This window comes from Rhizophagus irregularis, chromosome 2, assembly GCF_026210795.1.
Source record: "Rhizophagus irregularis chromosome 2, complete sequence".
Lineage (NCBI taxonomy): Eukaryota > Fungi > Glomeromycota > Glomeromycetes > Glomerales > Glomeraceae > Rhizophagus > Rhizophagus irregularis.
In genome coordinates, this window is record NC_089430.1 from 1,983,484 (window position 1) to 1,998,303 (window position 14,820).

General features: G+C 27.3%; 3 protein-coding genes across 3 annotated transcripts; 2 read left to right on the forward strand and 1 right to left on the reverse strand.

Moving 5' to 3' along the window:
* Positions 1–203: 203 nt before the first annotated feature.
* OCT59_011836 (uncharacterized protein) lies at positions 204–3,183 on the reverse strand (the record flags this gene model as incomplete). Its single annotated transcript, XM_066134054.1, has 9 exons — positions 204–1,492; positions 1,585–1,608; positions 1,690–1,992; positions 2,061–2,360; positions 2,444–2,503; positions 2,573–2,678; positions 2,772–2,954; positions 3,040–3,068; positions 3,138–3,183. 9 exons carry the CDS (start codon positions 3,181–3,183, stop codon positions 204–206), a joined length of 2,340 nt encoding a protein of 779 aa, XP_065989355.1.
* Positions 3,184–6,103: 2,920 nt separating this feature from the next.
* OCT59_011837 (uncharacterized protein) lies at positions 6,104–6,676 on the forward strand (the record flags this gene model as incomplete). Its single annotated transcript, XM_025332375.2, has 1 exon — positions 6,104–6,676. The coding sequence occupies one exon, from the start codon at positions 6,104–6,106 to the stop codon at positions 6,674–6,676; it is 573 nt and encodes a 190-aa protein (XP_025172750.2).
* Positions 6,677–11,012: 4,336 nt separating this feature from the next.
* Positions 11,013–14,149, forward strand: OCT59_011838 (uncharacterized protein; the record flags this gene model as incomplete). Its single annotated transcript, XM_066134055.1, has 10 exons — positions 11,013–11,043; positions 11,119–11,138; positions 11,209–11,511; positions 11,601–11,715; positions 11,785–11,844; positions 11,914–12,198; positions 12,279–12,557; positions 12,647–12,670; positions 12,732–13,044; positions 13,105–14,149. The coding sequence occupies 10 exons, from the start codon at positions 11,013–11,015 to the stop codon at positions 14,147–14,149; spliced, it is 2,475 nt and encodes an 824-aa protein (XP_065989356.1).
* Between the last annotated feature and the right edge of the window lie 671 nt (positions 14,150–14,820).

Consider the following 14,820-nt stretch of genomic DNA (forward strand, 5'->3'; position numbering starts at 1 on the left):
TGATAAGAATCAATGATACAAAGAGTGGAAATAAATATTACACTTTAATAATAAAAAGAGATTAATTACAGAAAAGTTTAATATCTTTATTTATATTTTATAGCTATAATCATACGATTTGTTTACAAAATGTTAATTTATCTGTGCTGAATAGGATGAAGCAAAAATAATCACTTCAAATAAATTTGAATTTGTTATTTTTGTCAAATTTGATGTTGATTTCTTTGTACAAAAACTTTTGCAAGAGAATAAACTTCTCGATTATTTGATGATGTAAGATCTCTCCCAATTAAAGGAAAATAGCACAAACCAACATACAAATTATCATTATCATTATCATCATCAAAATTATTTCCTTCCATAAACACTTCATTTACTTGAACATCACATGGAATCCAAACATATTGTATAACGGATTCATGAATTTTCAATCTAAACCAAAATATTTTTGTAACTTCACAAATTATAATTGCTGCCAAATTTTCGGATGCAATTTTCTCTTGACCTTTAACAATACGTAATTCATTCATAGTTTTGTCTAATTCTTCTTTATAATAAGCAATGAAAGGATGCTCATATGTAATATGGTCTTCTCCATATATATTGGCAAATCCACGATTATTAAGGATTGAATATATATACTGACGCAATTTTGTTGTTGCTACATGTGCTATTTCATCGTTTCCAATGCGATACCTAGAAATGTTAGTTAATAATGTGGATAATAAAGATGCTTTATTAACAATATTTGCTTCAAGATGATAATGTTGTCCTGTACTTTGAAAGTATTTTGTTGCATAGGATAATATTGTCTCAATAATATGGCGTTGTAAAACTGCTTGAATAAGTAATTGATCATCTTTTTGATTTGTAATTTTAATTGAACATTTATAAAGCAATAAAAGCTTTTTAATTTCTTCCATATTAACAATAACATCCTGATTCAAATCAGTTATGTATTTTTTTAGATTATCACTTAATTGTAAGATATCGTTATTTAAACTATTAATATGATTTTGGTTAGTATCTTCTGATTGGTAGTTTGATGTTTCGTCCAATAAAATATTTTGTTGAAAATTATTTTCTAATTGATTCAATAAATAGATATTTTTTTGGTGCAAATTTCCATTTTCATTATCTAATTCTTCCTTTTCTTTTTCTAACTTTTTTAATTGATTCTCTTTCAATTTTACATCTTGTTGTAATTGATTGATTCTTGGTTCTTGCAACTTGATTTTATTTTGATATCGTTGATTATCAATAATTTGATTTTGATATTTTTCTTCAATTCCTTTAATATCGCGTTTTAACTTTTCAACAATTATTTTATGCTGATTAGTCTCATTATTATATTTATTTATTAATGTTTTGTATTCTTCCTGTAAATTAACATAAAGTAGCATTTGGTCTTGTAATACTTCATTTTTTTCTTTAACTTCTTTAAGCTCTTTAATAGTATTTTTTAATTGATTCTTAATACGATTCTGATTAACTAGTAGATCAATATTTATTATCAAAATAAAAATTAAAATTAACGAATATTTTCCTTTAAAAAAAAAAAAGATTTATTAATTAAAATCTTACCATGATACAAGCCATACAGTACAGCTAGTAGCAAAAAAGGAAAGAAAGTTAATATCATTCTGAATCAAAAAAAAAAGAATTTATTCTCCTAAGCTATGCTCTTACCTCCTCTCATAATAGCGGTAACAGAATAAGGTGGTCTAGAAATAAGTCGTACTCTTGTATTAAATTCTTTTTTAATTCTTGATTGTAAATATTTTGATTTTCCAAGTTCACCGACTAATGATAATGCAAAACAATTATCATCACATAAACGTAATTGGGAGTCAATTAGTTGTATAATCTTTTCTATAATGGGATCAAATATCGCTTTAATATCTTCAAATTTTAACTCAAAAGACCATCCAATTCCTTTTTTATTAGTATTATATTCTTCATTACAATATTGTGCTAAAAAAGGTTGGTGTGCTAAAAATATTATGAAACAAAATTAATTTTTTTTTTAAAAAAAAAAAGATAACTTTTCAATACATTACCTTTTGAATCAAATTTGACGGTATCAAATTCTGATTGGATTCCAGTAAAATTTATCTTGTAAAGTCTAAAAAATACTTGTAATATATATTGTATTTGGTATGGTCGATTTTCTTTAACGTAATTAATTGCAAAAGATCCAACGTTGTTCTCTAAAAATTTAAGAAATTCTTGATCTACGGAACTACTACCACAATCATTTCCAATTCTTTCTGCTATCAAACTTAGTCTTTCATTTTCCAAAAGCTGCCTTGTTGTCAAACTTACTATGTCCCCTCCACAATCAATTATCATAAAATTTTCTAAGAAATTTAAAAATATAATTAAGAGAATAATTTTTAACAAATTTATATATCATTGTATGTTATTAATGTTTACTACTTACCACCGACCGATATATTATGAGATTTTAAATATTTCATACAAAAAATCGCAATAGCTTCGGCTATTAAAACGAAATATTTCATAAATAATACGTTGGTTATCACGTGATAAACCATTACATATTACTTACATTCTGTGATAAATTTCAAATTTTGACTATACAGATCCCTTAATAATCCTGCTTTGAAAGCGCATTCTCTTATAGTCCAAGTCGAAATTGTATATTTATCTGGAATCTTTATTGTTTATTTTTAAAATTATTTCTATTAATTTAATTTCATAGTAGGAAAATTCACAACGGAAATATTGGAAATATTGAACATATATACCGCTAAGATAAATAAAATCTGAGTATAAAAATCAACCTGTCGTTCACTACGTATAGTTTGTTCTAAAACTTTTCTCAATTCGTGAAGATAATTAGTAATGGCTATTTCATTGGACAAAGGACCACCTTCCCATTCTATATGAATACGAATATCATTTGGATTCATGTACGAATATGCGAAGCCCTGATTAAAAAAATTATGAACTTGAGAGATTACTTGATTAAATCATGAATAATATTAACTCTTAACAAATATTATTGAGACGTACTGCACAAGAAATTCCGAAATCCCTAAAATCTTATTAAAAAAAAAAACTTAAGCGACCAAAATGACAGCAACAAATATTACTAAATAGTAAATACATACGAATATTTGACTTACTGATACCGACAATACTGCAATAATCATTCATGTTTTATTGAAGAAAAAAAGGGGGCTTTGTAATGGCAAGAATTTATAAATGTGATGTGGTTTAACTTTTATTCATTCACTTAACACAGATTTCGCAGAAATCAAATCTTTGTAGATGGGAAAATATAAAATATCATTTATTTACTTTTTTCACACGATCATACATATTACATAAATCATCGAATCAGAAATGAAAGATCATCATATAAAAAATTCAGATATAAACAAACAAGTCTCAAAATCACGTAGATCTTTCCTCTTTCAGGAATGCGGCCGTGTAGTCCATAAATCGGCGGCGCAGAAAGCGTGGCACGTATCAGTCGTATCACTTCGTACAAGACGAAACCGCTTATTATATTACAACTCATGCCGCCATGTCGGAAGTTTGCACAACATTCAACTACCCCTGCGTAACCGTGAAAAAAGCAGGTGACAAATAATGGGTGACAAATAAGTTTTGGCTAGTTAAAAAAAAACCAGGATAAGCAATAACTAATACTAAAGACTGCGGATTAGGTATCTAATTGACTCAAAAAGTTACTCTTAAGGAATTGATCAATCAAAAATCGATTAATCTTGATTGATCATGTGCAATTGATTTCTTAGTAATCAATTTTGTAGTTCAATCAATCAAAAAAAGGATATTTGGTTTAAAATTGATTGTCTAACATTTTAATAATAATTTTTTGCATAAAAAAACACATAAATGACATAATATTCATATTACTATTAAGTAAATGAGATAAGATTTGTACGTTATTAGTAAGATTGATTGGTAAAATTGTGAGAGTAAAATTGATCGTCCAATTTAAGCAAAATTGATTGAATTCAATTTTAATTGATGATAACTCGTGATCGATTAATTGACCTAATACTTGATTTGTGCACAAAAGTCATATGACTAATTTTTTGTCACTACGTCACCCCTGCTTTTTCATTTTTTATAAGTATTTTGAGGCTATTTGTTACACATTATTTATCAAATGAACGCAATACTTAATGTGGGCCAAACTCTTAATGCAGACAGACATGTTTGTGACATTTTTGTGCGGTAGTCTTAAGAGTAAGGTCTAATAATTTGATTGTTGATAAATTTATCCATTAATCATTAAATGATGAATCAATAATTCAGTTCATTCATATTTTTATTTGTTTTATTTTACTTTATTTTTATTTTTATTTTTTTTTAAAAAAAATTCCACGTGAACTAAGCCACGGTACAAATTACAAGGACACTATATACTAGAGCCAAAAGAAATAAAACCGTGAGCCAAACCGCCAAGTTTTGACGATGCCACCCTGGTATTTTATTTTTACTTTAGAAAGGCAGGCAACGTTTAACTATAAACAAAGAAAATATCACGGGACAATCCAACATCTACCGGTTCAAAATTTTACTTGGTCCCGAATAATAAATTTATCTGATATCCGTGTTGTATAAATTATACTATCCGTATATCCGATTACGTTAATCCGAGTGTTGGCGGAACATTGGCAGTGCCGGCCGGCATTAAACAACGCACAGAAACTGAACCGAATTCTAGTTGCTGGTTTCATATTTACCGTGTAATCTATCACTTTTTCAATAGAATTTTTGGCACCTTCAATGTGCCTCGTAGAACTAGCGCAGTCATAATTAATCCTTATTTGTCACTTTACTTTTATGAGACCGTTTATCTTCAGATATCCGTCGGTTACAACATTAGTTTCGGATTATCTATAGATATCCGCTATGTGATAACCCTAATACATAGTGATCGTCCACCACATGCATGGCCGTCGTTTCAATGATATGCATGGCGGATTTCCAGGAGGGAAATGTCATCTATTATATTTCGGGAAAATCGGGAAAATTGCTAACTTAACCGATACGATGACTAACAAATTCCAAGCATAATTGGAAAGTATCCGGTGCTTGATTTAAAAATTCCAGATACAGGGGAATTAATAGAAAAATTTGTTTGTTCTGATATACTTCTATCATACTAACGAAATAGTGTTATCAATAGTTCAAATTAGTTAAATAAATTGCTTTTATAGATATTGTATATCTAATAATATTATTGAATAGAATATTGTTTTAAATAATATGCTGACAATATAAAGAAACAGGTACACTGTTACTTATGATTTCTAATATTTTTAGGGTTCCGATTTATTTCAAGCAAAACTTTTATATTATGCATGTAAAATGCCTCTTTATCAATGTATCTATTAAATTTTAAGAAACAATTTTTTGGTTAGGTTTGTGACGAGATTTGTGAACATACAAATAGTGTGAGAGAAAAACAGTGCCTAAAATAAAATAGTCCTTTATGGTATTTACGTTAAACGTAATTTAACTAATTTATGTAATGCAAAATATTATATAATATAAAGTATTATATAATATAAATCATACAATGTTTTTTTCTGATTACAAATGATGTACGTATAGTATAAAGACCAGACCATATTTAGTTAGATGATCAGACATTTAACGATTAAAGTCGATAAGAATTTTGTTATAGTATGAATTCAATCACAATTTGAGACAATTTCCATATTTTCTATCATACATATTAAATAATAAGTATTCTGGTATTTTTTATTATGCTTAAAAAATAAATAGAAGTGTAATCTTGATATGATAATGAAATTACTGTAAATTGAAATTTTCTTGTATTAAACTGTTTCTATCGTTATCAACAATTGATTCTTGTCATATAAAAGTCTATAACTTCCTGTCTATCAATGAGTCCATTACTTATTCGGTTAATAATGAGACAAATCTCAATATGAATAACATTGTTTGATAGCGCAATGAAGACAAAAAACCACTGATGATCATTTGAGCCACAAAAATACTATATAAAAGTATGCAGTAAACGAATTTATTTAATTGATCTTTTTTTCCTCTAAAAAGTTTTATTCAAATAGAAATGAAGTACAATGAAGGATATTTATACGGAAAAAGAGAACTTGAAAGAAATTCAGATTATACAATGTCTCACAAATTTATCAAAGAGTATTTACAACTTGATGATTCGATCTTTAGTCATCATGATAATTGTTATTATCTCGAAAATTATAGTCATCTTGAATATAGAGGTGGCCATCGGTATCTAAGACCATCTAAATGTTCTAAATTTGTATTAAAACAGGGACATCATCTGTTTTATAATTATCAGTGGACATACAGTTATCATGGAACAAACTCGAAAAACATCAAAAGTATCCTTCAACATGGTCTAAAGATACCTGGAACTCTTGCTGGCGAACAAATAGTCCGGATGGAGCACGGATCAACATATGGAAATGGCATCTATACTTCAAAGATTCCATTATATTCTCAATTATACGCACCGGTAATCAGATGGAATGGCAAGTATTTTCAAACGATCTTAATGGTACGACAACGGTCAGATTCTATTGATGTTCAAGAAGGGGAGGGTACATATACGGTTAGCACGCTTGATTACCTTAATTACGAAAATCTTCACAAGTTATATTAGGGGAAGATTTCAGCAAATGAAATGCAATATGTTTGCTTTGATGAAAGCTCTTGCATTCTACATGCCTTGTTGGTTAAAGTTCATGACTATGATCCAATGGATTCTGATGGTGGTGAATATCGTAAAATATCCAAAATCCTAGATAATTTGAAATAGCAGTTAAGAAAACGTTAACTATTTATATAAGAGTTGATATTGATTATATGAGGATAAGAATAATTTTCTTTTTTTACATAAATTTTTTTTGTATTGAGAGTCTGAAACTTTATAATTATAATAAATACTAATATATTCACATGATGTCTATCTAACTGTTAAAGAGGATTATTATATAATTATTGTCACCTATATATAAACAACAATAGTCCGAAATTTGAAATTTTATTTATTTATATTGTGTAACTTATTTTAAAGTACTTTGTTAAAATATAATAATTGCCGCGTGAATGGTAAAAAATTTTTTTGTCATATGGATTTCCATGGAATTTTTGCAAAATACATAAAAATTACATGAAAACTAGTCCGAAATTTTATGTTTTTATTATTGCTACTTATTGAAATTATCCAACTTTAACCCATAATATTAATAAATAACCCAACGGAAATGTTCAGTACCATGTTGCTCTATCATTTTATCGGTTTAGTTTATTCATTTTACTATTCAATTTATAATTTATAAAAATATGTAGTCACATAATATTAGTGTGGTTTATAAGTGGCAGTCACCATACAGATTAAGAAAAAAGTAATCCAAAAATTCTCGAGTTTCTTTATCTACGGCTTACACATGTATTACATGTATAATACGTAGTATGAAGAGCCATCCTGGTCAAAATCTCGGGTAGTTACTCTGGACGCATCCAAGGTAAAACTAGGGATATATCTGTGGTAGTACCTGAGATTTTTGACCAATTACCCTGGATGTAAACACTACCCGGGATGATTAAATTTTCGCTCCTACAAGATTCATCGAGTCCGCCACCTTCTGCTGGCATTTTATGCATGGGTTCCAGACTTCCGCCTTTTCTTACGTGAAAGTGAGGGTATACAAATCAACATGATCCCCATTTAGTCCCTGTAGTGCTTCTCAAGGCACTAATTCTGCGCAATTCCCCATGGCCATGTGACAAGCTTCTGATTCTTGTTGCGTCAAGTTATTTTATTTTGCGTAACATTTTCATTTTGTTGCACTGGATGCAGTGATAGTACCTTACCGCCAATTAAATAAATTTCATTAATGATCTACAAAATTTCACCCCATTTATCGTAGGATAGAAAACAAGTCCTCCATTTTCCCTATTTTATTATTTGTACCTTGTAACGCAAAGGTTATTTAAGTAAATAAAATATTTTATTTTTATATAGGTACTCCGTGAAGTTCCCATCCAAAGATCTTCAAAACACTTGCAACAAATACTCAATTAAGACATGTAACGTAAAAAATGTAAAAAAAAAAAAAAATTTAATTAAATCTGAAAAAAGATAAATCAATAAGCCCCTAACTCCCTAAGACCATCAAATACTGAGGTTTAATAATATACGATTAAGGAATAATTTGTGAAGATCATAATTAATAAATTAAATAAATTAAATTAAATTAAATAAATAAAAATAATTGATAATAAATGAAACAAATAATTGTGAATAATAGTAAATAAAATTATAAAGAAAAAAAAAATTTTTTTTTATGAAAATTAATTTATTTAGGTGTTCAAAAATAATTGATTGAACATAATTTGATAATCGACTAGGAAACGGGAACCGTTGTAAGTCCGGAGCGAGGTATAATAAATAAAGATGTAGCGATATTCTACTAATTAGCAGCATAACGCCTTGGAATTCCGGTAATTTTCTGCTGATTAGCAGCATAACGCCTTGGAATTCCTGGACAGAGAAACTCATGTGATTGAAAATTTACACGTTATTTCCATAGATCATCATAGTGCGTAGACATATATAGTTCTTCGCTTCGCTCCGGACAATAAGCCTGCAATGACTAATTTTAGCAAACAAAGTATATTTGTTTATTACCTTAGGAAATATTGAGGCTTAATGAACTGCATGATCAAGATATGTTTTAAGATCATTAAAAAAAAAAAAAATTTTTTATGGTCTACTAATACGTTTAAGGATTAATTTGGTAGAAATCTTAATTAATCAAAAAATATATATATATTTATAAATAATAAATAAAAAAATAATTGTTAAAATGAATGAAAAAAAGTTTTTTTTAACGCAAATGATTTTATTTAATCTATAAGCCCCATTAACTAATTTATCAATGACATTATAATGTTTAATTACCTTCTTAGGAAATATTCAGGTTTAATCTTCTCCTTAAACCGCAGTTATTACAATATCGTTAATTGTAATGACACAATGTATATAAATATGGATGATGTAATTATTTATTTCGAAAAAATTATATACATGTTCTAAATATGGAAATACAAAAAATAATTCCCATATGAAGTGAAACAAAAAATATTTTTTCGAAAGTTAAAAATTACATTATGGAGCCTCCCCCTTTTTGTTTAATGTTGAGTATTGGATATTGAAGAATTGGGAAGTCGGCTGTGGAAATAGTGAAAGATTTAAATATATATATATGTATGACATGAGTATGTTAGTGAGAGAAAAAAAATTTTTACTCTTAATTATTTACTCTTAATTATTCTTAAACAAAAAAGAATATGCCCGCAAAAATCTCCACAATGTGTTACATTCATGAATTCACTGAATGACTTACTCAGGAGTTTACGGTAAAGGAAATTACGGCTGTTGCAAGATTGAATGATGATGATCTGACAAAAATTGTATATTTGAGAGTAAAGGTCTCCATTCCGGTAGATCAAAATATATCAATGATTTTAATAAAGGCCAGGTGATTTTCTTGAAAGGAAAGTTTGTTGCTTGCATCAGTTGGTATAGTGTACTGTATGTATTGTTTTGCGCGTGTTCTTTTGAAATCAACCAAAAATTTGTTAATTTTTTTTTATTTTATAAATCATAAACATATCAAAGGTTAATGCAACGTCCGTTAAGTTGATTGATAATATGGGATTCGATGATATGCTTGCGATTGGGTTAAATGTCATGATTATGGGACTAACCACCAAGACGGTCAGAAATATTGATAATCAATCGATTATGGATTTCTATGTAGAGGAAACTTAGGAGATCGGGAACCGAGAGAATTTTGGGTTGAGGTTCGTCATAATGCAAACCTCAGATATCTCGCTAACAAGACTAATGCTATAAGTCAAAGCATGCGATCTACTACTGCTTTGATGGGTACGCTAACCTATCAGATGCCGGTGCTCACCTTTTTTCTTGAATGTTCTGATTTTAACGTATACGCACATGTTTAGTATATTTTTGATTTTCAATCAATACATTATTTAATTTTTTTTTTAATTGTATTTTTTTATTTCATTAATTTTAATTATTAAATCTATTAAAATATTAATCATTTGTTAAAATTTGTCATATTGATTTTATTAGTTTAATGTATTTTTTTAAAAAAAAAATAAATAAAATTTAAAACAATACATCGAGTGAAAAGATTTATTTTCCTAATAATAATTTACACCATTTACGATAATCACGATTAAAAATAAGCTTCCTAACATTTCGCACATTTACGAACTTTAATTTTATTATTAAAATTGAATTATAAAAAAATAATATGCTCTGACCCCCGATCATTGATCCCGTGACGCTATTAATTAATACTCCCACATTTGCTCCCATCAATCTCACTGAGTTATAGCCGGATCTCGAATTAATTTTAAATCTGAAAAAAAAAAAAATGAAAATATGGTCTGAACCATGCTCAAACCGGAATTTTTAAATTATGATTTCATGTGATATTATTTACAATTTATTAAATAATTATAAAACAATTATAAACAAATGAAAGTATGATTATTATAAGATTTACGATAAATTTAAAAAAGTACAATGTTGAAAATTGCAGCCTGTATTAAGGGATAATTCTGGCTCGAATTAAAATCAGGATCTGCATAATATACAACATTGTAAAAAAAATCAATGATCACCCCGGATAATATTTGCATCCAGGGTAAAATTAGGATGAATCCAGAGTAACGCAAAGAGACATTACATTTCTATTGTTTTGATACATTGTTTGCAAAGGATAAGATAGATGATCTACCTAATAAAAACGTAATATTTGTATGGCGGGTAACCAGATATAGTAGTCAGTAGATCATCGAGAAAGATTATCATTTTAAGGGGCGAAGTCAATAAAAAAAAGTTCGAGTGAACGAACAAACTCTTTAGTCATTTTGTTGTCATTTTTTTTCAGAAAAACATGAACGATTATCGTGCTATTATTGGTATCAGTAAGTTAACACATTATATAAATCTATTTTAATTTTTATTGATTCTAAAATTTTTTTTATCATGAAATTTAATAGATCTCGGAACAACTCATTCGGTACATATTAATGATATTGTTGTAAATCAATATTCGTGTTTTACTTATATAAGAAATTTTTTTTATTTAGAGCTTTGCATACTCATTTATGAACCCGAGTAACATTTGTATCCACAAAGAGTGGAGAGATGGTATTGGATATAAAATTCCAACAGTATTATACTATGATGATGAGTATAGGAATGTTACTATTGGAAGGAATGGGCATGATAGAAACCCCGTTGAATTATTTAAATTGCTTTTAGGAAAAATGGAAAATGAACCTCCCCTGCAACATGGAAAAGCAATTATTGATTATTTTCGCGAATTTGGTAAAATTGTAAAACGAACTATACAGCATGTTGATTTTGATCAAGCTTTAATTGTTTTAACGGTAAATAAGTTTAACATTTGTGAAATTTTAGGAAGTTTTGCTGTGAATTTGGAATTAGAAATATTTCAATTTGTTTTTTAAAATAAAAGGTTCCCGATAATAATACGATGTTGACTCGATCTTTTTTCACTATGAGAGAATACGCTTTTAAAGCAGGGTTGCTGAGATATCCGCTCAGTCAAAATTTTAGGCTTACAACAGAATGTACGTATTAGTTTGTTATGTGATACACAAATATAATATGGATATTAAATATTTTTTTTTTTTTGACAGCCAAGGCTATTGCACTTTATTGTATGAAATACTTGAGAGAGCATAATTTATCTGTTGGTGGTAAGTGATATAATTATTAATTTTTTAAAATTTTTTTATTTCATTAATTATATTTTTATAAATTGTTAGAAAAATTTATAGTAGTTGACTGTGGAGATAACACAGTATATTTATCAACAATGCTGCTTTGGAACAATGAAAAATTATGTTTAATATCAGAAAGAATTGAAATTGATTGTGGTGGTGATTTGGCAGATCAAGAATTTCTTAAATTCATAGAACGTAAAATTGGTTCTTCTAGAATGAATCTTATTAGTGAAAACAAACTTCAAGAGATAAAAAATATTTTTGGATCTATCAAATTAAGTTTTACTGGAATTCAATCAGAATTCGTTACAATCAACTTTGATTCAGGTACGGTTAATATATTAAAAGTTTTTTTATCTTTTTTTTTTAAAAAAAAAAAAATATTCAGGTTTAAAATATTTTTTTAGGGTTTGCTTTGAGACAATTATTTTACCGTAATGATAATAATAATAGATGGAATTTTAAGTTAGAATTTGAAGATGTTAAAGCGATAATTGATCCCATTGTAGAAAGGATTGTACAATTAGTTGACTCTCAATTACGTTTATGTGATAATTGTTTTGCAATATCATTGGTTGGTGATTTTGGAAGATCAAAATATTTACAATTAAGAATTGAAGAAAAATTTAGTACAAGAGTACTTGTTTCTAGACCACCTAATTCTTGTACTGCAATATTGAGAGGAGGTAAGAATATAGGAGAGTATGAGTGCATTTTTTCTTTAATCGAGAAATATCAATTATGTTAAAATTTTATTTTATTTTTTTTTTGATAGCTGTTCTGCAGGGCTTGAATTATGGTAAGATTTTATTGTGAAAAATTTTTCTTTATTTATATTATTTAAATTTTTGTTTTCATAGCTAATCCGGATCAGGCTTACATAATAAAGCTTGAAGAAGAAAATAAAAAGGCTCAAGAATTTAATAATTTGTTACATGAGAAGTATGATGGTTTACAAGAAAAGTATGATAATTTACAAGAAATTGAGATAAAATATGTAAATCAAATTAGAATAAATCAACAATATAAAAATGACATCATTTTGAAAGATCAAAGCGAAAAACAAAGACAAAATAATTACAGATTATTATATGATGATTTACAAAAAAATTATGATGATTTAACAAAAAAATATAACGAAGAGATCAATCAGAATCAAATAATTGATGAAAAGTTTAAAAATGATATCAATGTAATTGAAGAAAAATATTAAAATCAAATTAATGATATAAGTCGACAATATCAAAACAATATCGAGTTGCAAGAACAAAGAATTAATCAATTACAACAATTTTTAGAATTGAAAGAAAATAAATTGCAAAATTTGGAAAAAGAAAAGGAAGAATTAAATGCTGAAAATGATAATCTGCATCAAAAAAATACCAATTTAGCGAACCAATTAGAAAATATTCTTCAACAAAATACTATCTTAAAAGACGATGTATCAAATATAGTATCAAATGAAAATATTGATCAAAATTATATTATTAGTTTAAATAATGATATTTCAGAACTAAATGATAATCTAAAAAAATACGTAACAGATTTGAATCAGGATGTTATCGTTAATATGGAAGAAATTAAAAAGCTTTTATTGCTTTATAAATGTCCAATTAAAATTACAAATCAAAAAGATGATCAATTACTTATTCAAGCAGTTTTACAACGCCATATTATTGAGACAATATTATCCTATGCAACAAAATACTTTCAAAGTACAGGACAACATTATCATCTTGAAGCAAATATTGTTAATAAAGCATCTTTATTATCCATATTATTAACTAACATTTCGAAGTATCGTACTGGAAACGATGAAATAGCACATGTAGCAACAACAAAATTGCGTCAGCATATATATTCAATCCTTAATAATCGTGGATTTGCCAATATATATGGAGAAGACCATATTACATATGAGCATCCTTTCATTGCTTATCATAAAGAAGAATTAAACAAAACTATGAGTGAATTACGTATTGTTAAAGGTCAAGAGAAACTTGCATCCGAAAATTTGGCAGCAATTATAATTTGTGAAGTTGTAAAGATATTTTGGTTTAGGTTGAAAGTTCACGAATCTGTTGTACAGTATGTTTGGGTTCCATATAATGTTAAAGTAGATGAAATGTTTATGGAAGGAAGCAATCTTGATGATAATGATGAAGAAAATTTGTGTGTTGGTTTGTGTTATTTTCCTTTAATTGGAAGAGATCTTACATTAATTGACAAAAAAGTTTTTGTTTCTGCAAAAGTCTTTACAAAAAAATCCTTGAAATAATTTATTTGTTAATTCAATGTATTTAATGTGAAGTATTTTAGAATCTTTAAATATTTTAAATAAATAAACAAATAAATAACCAATAACTCATAGTTCTTTATTGTAATAAAAACTAATATTTAATTTATCAAATGCATTCTATGTTTTTTTAAAAAAAAATATGCATTTTATAGTGCTAGTACATTACAATAAAAAAAAGTTAACATTAATAGTTTAACAGATAAAATAGCTTGTAGTTTGTTATATTGTAACAACTATTATGTTAATTTAATGCATAAATTCGTCAGTATTTCTAAGGCCTGATATTCAAGTGTACTTAATGTTCCAGAATTTGCTTATATTTAATTAGTTATAAATCATTTTCACGTTGCTTAATGCTGATCAAATATGCTTTTAAAGAATCCAATAATGAATGGTAAGCATCCATATAGTCTTTTATTGAAATATTCATAGATTCTTCAAGCCATATCTGCTAAAAATATTTCTCTAATAAAGCAAGGTACCCATTTCCTTTATTCTTTGTAAATGTGATTTTGAATTTGGAAAATTTTCTTTAAGTTGCTGCCAATTAATTTTAATTATATGCAATCATAAATGGTAAATTCCGCCATTTTGTTTCTAGCATATTAGTATGACATTTTTCCAAAGAGGCAAAGATGTATGTTTTGTTA